Consider the following 9,702-nt stretch of genomic DNA (forward strand, 5'->3'; position numbering starts at 1 on the left):
GAGCAGAGAGAAACCTGAGAGCGGCCACGCAATACGTTTTGATCGATACTGATTTTCACGCTGTTCGATACGCCATCTGCACCTATTTTTTAAGTGGAACTATGTTCCCTACGTCCATTTTCAGACGCTGTCGGTGAAGTGTCGATTTGTTGCGTATCCATTCTACGCTCATTTTCTGGCGATTCGTGTCCGTGCTAAGCGCATAATTGCGTGATTGAAAACATGGACTGTCCATGCTCTTAACCATGTAATTATGCGCTTAGCACGGATACGAATCGCCAGAAAATGGGCGTAGAACGGACACGCAACAAATCGACACTTTACCGGCAACGTCTGAAAATAGACGTAAGGAATGTAGTTCCACCTCGAAAAGGGTGCAGATGACGCATCGAACAGCGTGAAAATCGGTGTCAGCCAAAACGTATAGTGTGGCCGCTCTCAGGTTTCTCTCTTGTTCAAGTCTCCTTCTTTCCTTCAATATGTGGCTTCAGGTAATTGAATAACTCAACGCCATTACCCAGGTTCGAGTCTCGGCTCGAAATGTGGTTCGAGTCTTAGGTGCGACGACTTTTAGTTCCAAAGTCTCCGCTACGAGTAGCTACTATACTTGTTGATAAAACGAGGATACGATTCAATAATATTGTATAATACTCGTTCATTCCTCATGTGATACGATTCAATAGTAGGTCAGACGTCGCTTCTATTTTGCAAGTAGTATAACTCAATGACTGATCAGATGCACTTTTCCTTTATATCTCACAATAGAAAAAGTTCAACAAGTTATAAATTCGACAAAAATAACGATAGAGAAATGATTCGAAAAGCATTTTAAAGCTTGAAATCTCTACTTTTGAGGTATGTTACACTCACAATGTTAATAATGTTTATCGATTTAAATAAAAAGTAACGACTCAATTCAATACTCAAACTCATCTATCAATTAATGTTTTATATTAAACATAAATTTTTAGCGGAATATAATATATATATTTTAAATAGGATACTTTCAGTTTTTTATTTATTGCTTCATAAATGTTGTACTGCGGTTTATTCGCTTACTGCAAGTGACCAAACACGAAAACATGTTTTTTACTTTAACAACAAATAAATCGGCGGAAATAAATCGCACAACACGCAGCTACGTAAATTAAAGAGGAAGTTTCATACTTCCAGATAGTAGAAATCCTATACGTCTATGATTTTTTATTTGATCAGTATAACTGGACAAACTTCATAAAGTTTTTATATTCAACGAATCTCGATCTATCTTCGTGAAAATAATTATAATCGTGAAAAAATAGTAGACATAATATTTGAAAACTAGAGACTTTAAGCTTTAAAATACTTCTTTGACCGTCTCATTGCGAATATTTTTTTACCAAAGTCCAACTCGTTAAATCTTACCCACTTCATATAATTGAGAAAAATAGGTTTTAAGAATTAAAGAATCACTTTTCTTGATGATGAAAAATTGGCAAAATACAACAGGCTCTACATTTATAAAAAATAATAATGTAAACATGATTCAAGAAGTATTTTGCAGCTCTAGCTTTGAGACATATCTTAATGTGAGAGTATATCATTGCTATCTATTTTGTCAAAGTATATCAAATTAAATGAGAAGAGACGATTATTTAATTTTCTACCTCTTCTCTCAACTCGCTTTTAACGTCGAAACATTACATTATACAAAAAATACGATAAATGTATTTTGAACGGGGAATTTAAATTATTTCTTTCTATTATTTTTTTAACAAATATCGTATATCGATTTTACGAAAGGTCAAAACTGGAAAAACACTTCACTTCAACGTTAAATAATACAATAAAAAAAATCGTGCTAAAATCCGCGAACATATAAAGTGAGGGGCAAAGTTCACACCGTTAAACAATATACATCTTATTCGGATTACACGGTGCAACTTGATAAACTTTATTATATAGTTTGATATTTCACGCGGAGCTTGATGGATACTCCTACAACATCGTAAAGAATAAGTGAACGTTTGAAAATATTTCCGATAATTAAAGACCTCGAGCTTGAAAGTGCTCTCGAAAGCACCTCGTTATCATTATTTTCGCGAACATTGCAGCCCATTAAATTTCACCTATTACTCGCGGCGCCAATCGTCTATCTCATCCGTCTTATGCCTATATTAAACTTCGCGTTAAAAGTCGAAGAATTCGACTTGGCTGTTGCAGCCAATCGGGTCCCAGGTATGCCAACGGCGAGAGCATACGATTGGTGAGATTACGCGCCAGTTCACAACCTTTGGTTCTCGATATGGGATCTGACACGAGCTGTATCAATCCCTCTGGCGGGGCGAGCGGGGAACCGACCATGCGGTGGATATTTCGCTGCGTTTCAGCGGCGAAGGGCGCTCCTACCCGCGCGTCTAGGGCGCAGACGCGCGTCTTATGGATTTTACCCCCGTCGTGGGTGTCGGTGGTGTCGGGTATGGTCCTGGGGTTGGCCTGGTGGGAGCCAGAGGGGCACATGAGGGCGCTCCTCGCACGGGTCGTCCACGAAAGGGAGAAGGAGCGATGCGCGAGCCGGTCGCAGAGGGTAGTTGACGAGGAGGAAGAGGAAGAGGGGATCCAGCACCGAAACGATACAAGCGACGGGTTGGGCCGGCCGTCTGCACAACGTGACCTGGCCGATTACACAGAGATGAGCAAGCCCGTGCGTCCATCCCCCTGTAGACGAGCGGTAGGACTCTGACATGTGACCGGGCCGTAGCGCAACGTCGTGGTCGTGTCTATCCTGTCGGTCGGGCTACGGTTCCTGTAGGACTCAACGCGGCGGTCAACCACGTGGCTCGGATCTGGTGAGTCCTCCTCTCAAAACGAGTCCTTGTATCGACGAGGGTGAATTTCTAATGGTGGTTCCAAAGCCACTGCGCGAGAGTGTCAACGCAAACCGGACGCGATCCTAGGCGCGACTGAAAGCGAATATGCTGCTGCAGACAAAGCCTCCAACAAGTCACCGCGGCTTGTATTTTACGTATACCTGACGAGAGGGGTCCGGCCCTTCCTGGAATGCATCTTAGGTGAACGTTCGCGCCGAAACGTGAAAATACAGAATTTTCTTTCACGGAAATACACAAAGGAGACCTTCGATCAGTGAGAGGATAGTGGAGGCGGCAGAATTTTTATCGTAATCATACACACCTTTAAGTTCTAAACATACACACGAAAATTTTGCGCAATTATTTGGAATGTATGCGCGTGTTGCCGTTTGCGACTTGCAAAATCTGCAACTGCCATTGGTCGTAGTAAACAATGGACTCGCGATAATTTTAACACGCACGTAAAAAATAAGTGCTTTTTTTTAATATGTAATCGAGGACCGACGTTCCGTCAACTTAACGCGATTCATTTAATTTGCATTTAATGTCGACTTTATGAGCAGGATAGATTTCGTGCGAATAAGTCTGGAAATATCGCGGAGTTGAAAATTTAAGCGGGTTTGACTTGTAAAGCGAAATGAGGTCGAGAACAACATTAACTATATTTAATCAAACCAGATCAAATTCTCTTCTTCCAAATTCTCTCCCCGATTTTAAACGTGAAATATGTTTTGATACAATTTTTCCCTGGGCAAATTTTCGCGATTAATGATATTTCCCTACGACTAAAATCCAGTTTTACATCGTTTTCGTGAGACTCCACGATAGACTGCAAGTATCTTCGTCCTTCAATTTAGAAAACAAGTTTTTCCGAATCGACGCGCCCACAGGAGCGGTCGGTTTACTTTGCGAAAGTTCCGTGCGTTACGAGTTCGTCACCTCGCCGGTGTTCTCGTCGCATAGTTAAGGGGATAGTTTCGCTTATTTCGCACTCTGCACTCTGCCGTTGTCGTAAAGTTTCGCGGGGGGAGGGGGAGGTCTTGTCTTTGCGCCGTCTCGTGCTTATACCCTCCGACAGTTTTCTTCATTTCACAACTCGACGCAGCGTCGAGGATCGCGGCTCTCGCGAGACTATAGTCGCGGACTTTCGCGATATCGGCTCGGCATCGAGCTGTATTTCTAGAACTGCGAGACCGGTTAATACTACTCGTCGCATGCTACTGTGCTTTCATCGGTTCACAAGTACATACAAAAAATACTGCATTGAATAAGAATGTTACTTGCTTCAAGTATTTCGTGAGTTTACATATCCGCAGATCTATCATACGGACGGAGAAAACGGCATGATTGGCCCAAAAATATCAATGACAAGATACGCATACTCAATTTTGAACATTCTTATTGTTTTGGTCTTTATATATATAAATACGAGTATAAACTTTCAACACTGAATGTATATACTCGATACTTATAGATATATTTCATGTTAGAAGTTTAAATATTTATATTTAAAGATCAAAACAATAAAACTGTTCAAAATTAAGTGCATGTCCAGGAATTGGTAGCATACAGTAAAACAAAAGTTAAATTTATTTATTTTACATAAAATTTTACGAAATTAAATTCAGTTTTTCTTTGATAAAGTTTTACAGTATTCTTGTAAAGAGAATAAATTTTTCTTCTAAATGCATAATAATGAGCTTTTCTCAAATTTGTCACGGATATATTTAAGAACTATTGAAAATATGCTTTGTTGAAAGTAATCATTGCTTCAAAGAAGAAAGTAAACTGAATAATTGCTTCTCTTAGTAGCAGAACGATATTTTTCTACTAATGAGCCAACTGTAGGTCAAAAATGCAAATCGACGTGGACGTTTTTGCAAAAAGTCGCGGATAAACCGAAATGGGAGAGATCTCATGTAAATTGGGAATAATAAAAAAATAACAAGTGACTTTCAACAGTATTTGACTGAAGTGTAAAAGCGAAACTGCACGTATTGGAAAGAAGTCGCAAACGATCTGATTGCGCAGAACAAATAGTCACTGTTTACATTGTCTCGCAATTTCCAATCCGTGATTATTGAAAGAGCGCGATCTCGCGCATGTGGAATGAAATCAAATATCATATATCAGTTTTAAAAACGCGCGCTTCTGACATTTAAAGAAATAGAAGCATGGAAAATGTACAAGAGGAAAGAGAGACGCGACACTATTAAGGTGACAATTTCAACGCCATTGACGCGATGGTTGTGATGGATGCAAACAGAGTCTGCACAAAATAATATGCACTTGGCGCGTCCCATCGAGGGCTGCATGCGTGCGCCGCTGCCCTCCAAAGCCAGGAAGGCGTATCTTCACCCTTTCATTTCTTCCTTGCCATGGAAACTCCGTGAAGCAAATCATCGACAATAGAACAATTTGCGTATCGCACACGGAAAGAATATTGCAGTAAAAATTACAATATAATTTTAGTACTCCAGGAATATGGCACTATAAAATTATAATAAAACATAGTAAGAGTGACCGTGAACATGATAAAAATTATCACAAATGTAATAAAAGTGATCATGAATCATTTATGGTCACTTTTACTGCGTTTTATTATAATTCTCGTAATAATTCTAGTCTGTTCTCGGACTACTGAAATCGCATTATAATTTTTACTACATTCTCTCCGTGCAGAACAATTAATTCGTCACGGCGCGCATTACTGCGTGGAAGCACTGCAATTTCATAAATGTTCGCTCAACAGGATGTTACTTTGCTCAAGAAACACGAACAATCAGATTCACCGTGTTCCCTTTCGCGCAGAGACGGCATTCTTGACGCGTATTCGAGCGTTAAGTCTTCTTTGATTCTCAAACAAAGACAATTTTATATGGAATGTTCATATTATATGGAATGTATCGTAGAAAACGGGAATTGGAATAAAAAGAACGTAGTATTTAGACGTAGAATTTCGAATATGCGTCAAGAATACGGCCCCAGCAAGCGAGGCAATTTGAACGAGCAGCTCGAGGTACGCCCTTCCTTGGCTGATGAGGGCAGACCGCGACGGGGAACGGCCGGAAAAACATCGATGTTGTGCGCGAAAAGTTCAATGCTTACGATCGCGTGTCGTGGCTTCGAATGTGGCAAATGTGTGTGTGTGTGTGTGTGTGTGTGTGTGTGTGTCTGACTCTGTTACTTCGCTGCACTTGTCGTGAGAATTTCGATGTGGAAAGGCGGTAGGGTCTGGTGATTGCTGCACGCGGCGGAGAGCGCGCAAGGGGTGAATCGGGGTGTTTGTATTTATGTGTGTGTATGTGTGTGTATTAATACATATACGCGTGGGCGTGAAGGTTGATTCATGCTGGTACGACGATGTAGTTCTCTTCGTGACTGCGGCTCGATCTAAAGCCGATAGCGGCTCTAGCCATTTCGGCCACAACGGCCGAATTTATTCCGCGAATTTTCAGCGGACTGCTTGCTACGCGAAAACAGCTATCCTTTCGTCAAGGGAGGACGCGGGAGCACTGAGTCCGCGACACATTATGCAGATGCATGTTCCACGGGTCCCTGTATTTTCCGCGCGAATGTCGCTCTCCTCGTGGAAAAATTTCGCAGGAGATACGCGACAGGACGTTGGCCATCTCTTCGCGTCTCGTCGCCGATCTCTGAGCAGCCCAATGCAAATTTTTCATCGCCCGCGAAGCCGTTCGTCTCGTAGCCGAGCGCGAACAAACGCAGCGTGTGCACTTCGATCTTATTCTGACGTTGTTTCCTTCCCGTGATCCTCCGTTACATAAAACTTCTCAGCGAGAATGTACTCAAACAGTTCGCACGTCGATTATCGGATTTTCTTAGGTTCTCATGCAATATTGCCATTGTGAATCATTGGCCTGAAATAGTCAGTATTAGTAAGTACAGTCGGTAGAACTATGTTGCGAAGAGGTCGGAACATTTTTTCCTCAATAAACCTCAAAATTAACTTTCTGGAAATTGCAATAGGACCTTTAATCATGAAGTCAGAATGGAAACAGTGAAAAGGGAAAATTTTCAATTATTGTACTTTTGAGATTCTAAATACGAAAAGATTGCGCGATTGATTTTAACATGCACGTAAAAGCATCTCAAAGAGCTGATATGAGCTTTAATTCAACATTTTTAAAAATACCGAGACATGCGTGTACGTTTAGATGTTTAATTTTTTGTTTCAATTCTCTCTCTTTGGAACATTATCGACAAAATGTTACGAGCATCGCTATGTAAATATCCACCATAAAATCCCGCGAACATTATTCAATAAATATCTACCAGAAAATTTCACGAAAAACAAGAAATCTTCTTATATCATCATTGACTATGATATTTATGTCACTTTAAAATTGATTCGTTTTTTCCAATTTTGAAAAATTCATCTCTGAAGAAATTAATAACAAATTTTCCTAGTTTGCCCATATTTCGCTGGATGTTTGGTTAATGCAATCAAAAATTTTTTTCGTGTAAAAAATGTATTTTTTTGATATTTGGGAAATATTTTAGATCAGTATAAGTAAATACGTTATTAGTATCTATAGAAGAAATATTTTTTATTGATTTTTGCTCTTTATGTGTGCATGTAGGTTGCGAAAATTATTGAAAAAGAACAGATATCGCAACCTCACTGTAAACTGAAAAAATAATTTTTGTATTTAAAATTAAAATATTTAGTACATATATAGGATTTCATTGGAATCGCATGTTTTTTGTTTGTGTTTTATACATGTTTTTACGGGAAAGCAAAATGCATTTAACGGCAATTAAATTTTTTTATTAAAATTACTAAACATTTAGTCGATTCTATTTTAATCAAATTACGGTTTAAAGTATTAAATTTTTGTTTCGATAAAATAATTTTTTTCAGCGTGCAAATTTGACTGAACGGATACTGAAAAAAATTGTATCTGGAACTAAAATATATTTGGTATATACGATTTGGTTGGCATTGCATTATTTTACATGCGTCAAGTACACGTATTATTAAGAAAGCAAAATATACATAACGACAATAAAATTTTTTGGTTACAATAAATTTTAAACCAAATTTTGGTTCGCTATACCAAACTTTCGTTTCGACAGCAAAATCCTTTTTTCAGTGAACGCTTCGTCAAAATGCATTAAACTAGCGGTCGCGAATTTCACGAGGTTCGTGTCGGATCAGCATTTGGCAACGGATACAACGGTGGAACAATTTGCAAACGCGGATGGCACGCGAGGCTCGCTTAAATCATCAGACAGGACGGTCAAAGGTTAATTCAGTGGGGCGTAAGGGCCGGAAATTGAGGAGCAATTAGACAAGCGTAGTATTCCCAAATTGCGCCGCAATCGGCAAGCGGCTTGGCCGGGAAATATAATTCCCGTTTTCCGAATATCTCGGATATATTCTGCCGCGAAAGCCTCCTACAATTAATTTGCGCGATTGATATGACCTGTAGAGATTTTCGCGGAACGGATCAGCGATCAGCCGGTCGATAATTCGCGTCAATGATTAATAAAGCGCTGTGACCACACAAAGCGGAGGACGATCTGTAACCTTTGTCACGCTGGGAGAGCTGGCCGCATTTCACGTCTGATCCGTGTGGAATTTTTGGAATGTTATATTGATGCGTATTTATTGAATATATCGGGGACAGGGGAAACATCTTTTCCGCGCGCTCGCGTTCATCCGTCGGGGAATTCACGTCTCGTTTCCAATCCGCGATACGGCAAACATCAACAACGAATGACTCACGCGACTTTTTCGATAATTCGCCGGACTCTGTCTCGTTGCGCGACTCGTCAATTCTGATTTAGAATTTGTTTGGCCGCGGCAACTTATTCGATATTTCATTCATATGCGTGCCGTTGCTCGCGTGTCCGCCGTAATTCGGGATTTACCAGTTTGTGCCGTGCATTTCTCTCGCCGCATATGCATCGATAATTCTGTAACCTTGTATGCAAATAAAGTATAAATTCCCGCGATGCTATCTCGCCGCTTGAATCAAGCGTCATTACTTATTTGGGCGATGCAAACAGAGTGCGATTTGTAATTGCTGATTTTAACTCGCGCTGATCACATGGGATCTTACTGATGTTTGTCGCAGCAAGTAATTCAATATTTCCAATATTTCAATCGAATTCTTTACATGACTTCACTCTGCAAATTGTCAGCCGATATCAATGTCATTTTATATAATGTTCAAAGAAAAATACATTCCAAAAAAGCGCTTGTGGATGCGCAGCAAAATTTATACGACTTCGCAACTCGTACCTCGTAAAGTCGTGACATAAAATATTGAAACCCACCTTTTTCCAAGAACTATATCTCTCTCTCCATATCTCTCATTCGATTCCGCGTATCCAAGTGACGTGTTGTGGTATCATTTTGCTGAATAAATCAATTCGTCATATCGATACCAAGCTTAATAAGAATATCGTCCTAGGCTCCTTTTTGTACCTACACAAAAAGCATTAGTATGTTCGAGCGCACGTTCGCAAAATTCAGTTACATCATATACCGCGGATACCGCGCTACAAAGAGGAAATAATAAAATGAACGTGATGAACAGACAGATATCTCCCTTTGCGTCAACGAGGATCGCGGTAATCTTCGAGGTCAACGCTAATCTTATCGTTATACAGATAGCATAAGCATAAGATATTTTAGAAATACCTTTAGTTACGAAAATGTCTATAACCCGTATTAAAAGTCGTTATTTGAAACTTGCTTTAAGTGAGATATTCAAATCAGAATTTAGAATTAAATGAGAGTTCCTTTAGTTGAATCGTGTGATCGCAGATATATATATATATATATATATATATATATATATATATATATATATATATATAT

General features: G+C 39.6%; 3 protein-coding genes across 8 annotated transcripts in view; 2 read left to right on the forward strand and 1 right to left on the reverse strand.

Annotated features, from left to right (window-relative positions):
- Positions 1–419: 419 nt before the first annotated feature.
- LOC116848992 lies at positions 420–2,754 on the forward strand. Its single transcript, XM_032825701.1, has 2 exons — positions 420–491; positions 2,176–2,754. The coding sequence occupies exon 2, from the start codon at positions 2,285–2,287 to the stop codon at positions 2,720–2,722; it is 438 nt and encodes a 145-aa protein (XP_032681592.1). The 5' UTR covers positions 420–491; positions 2,176–2,284; the 3' UTR covers positions 2,723–2,754.
- LOC116848988 (glycoprotein 3-alpha-L-fucosyltransferase A) overlaps positions 2,535–9,702 on the forward strand; it is a 43,577-nt gene continuing 36,409 nt past the window's right edge. The window contains exon 1 of the mRNA XM_032825687.1: positions 2,535–2,828. The gene's annotated coding sequence lies outside the window, so the exon portion shown is untranslated. The remainder of the gene's footprint in view (positions 2,829–9,702) is intronic.
- LOC116848991 overlaps positions 9,013–9,702 on the reverse strand; it is a 201,010-nt gene continuing 200,320 nt past the window's right edge. For all 6 annotated transcript variants that reach the window (XR_004379046.1, XR_004379045.1, XR_004379048.1 and 3 more), the window contains one exon: positions 9,013–9,306. Coding sequence is in view for 1 of the 6 variants with exons in the window: in XM_032825697.1 (XP_032681588.1) it covers positions 9,255–9,306 (52 nt within the window). In the remaining 5 variants the exon portion in view is untranslated. The remainder of the gene's footprint in view (positions 9,307–9,702) is intronic.

The sequence above is a fragment of the Odontomachus brunneus genome, unplaced genomic scaffold (assembly GCF_010583005.1).
Source record: "Odontomachus brunneus isolate Ranch 3 - 2012 unplaced genomic scaffold, Obru_v1 Obru_scaffold_103, whole genome shotgun sequence".
Taxonomy (NCBI): domain Eukaryota; kingdom Metazoa; phylum Arthropoda; class Insecta; order Hymenoptera; family Formicidae; genus Odontomachus; species Odontomachus brunneus.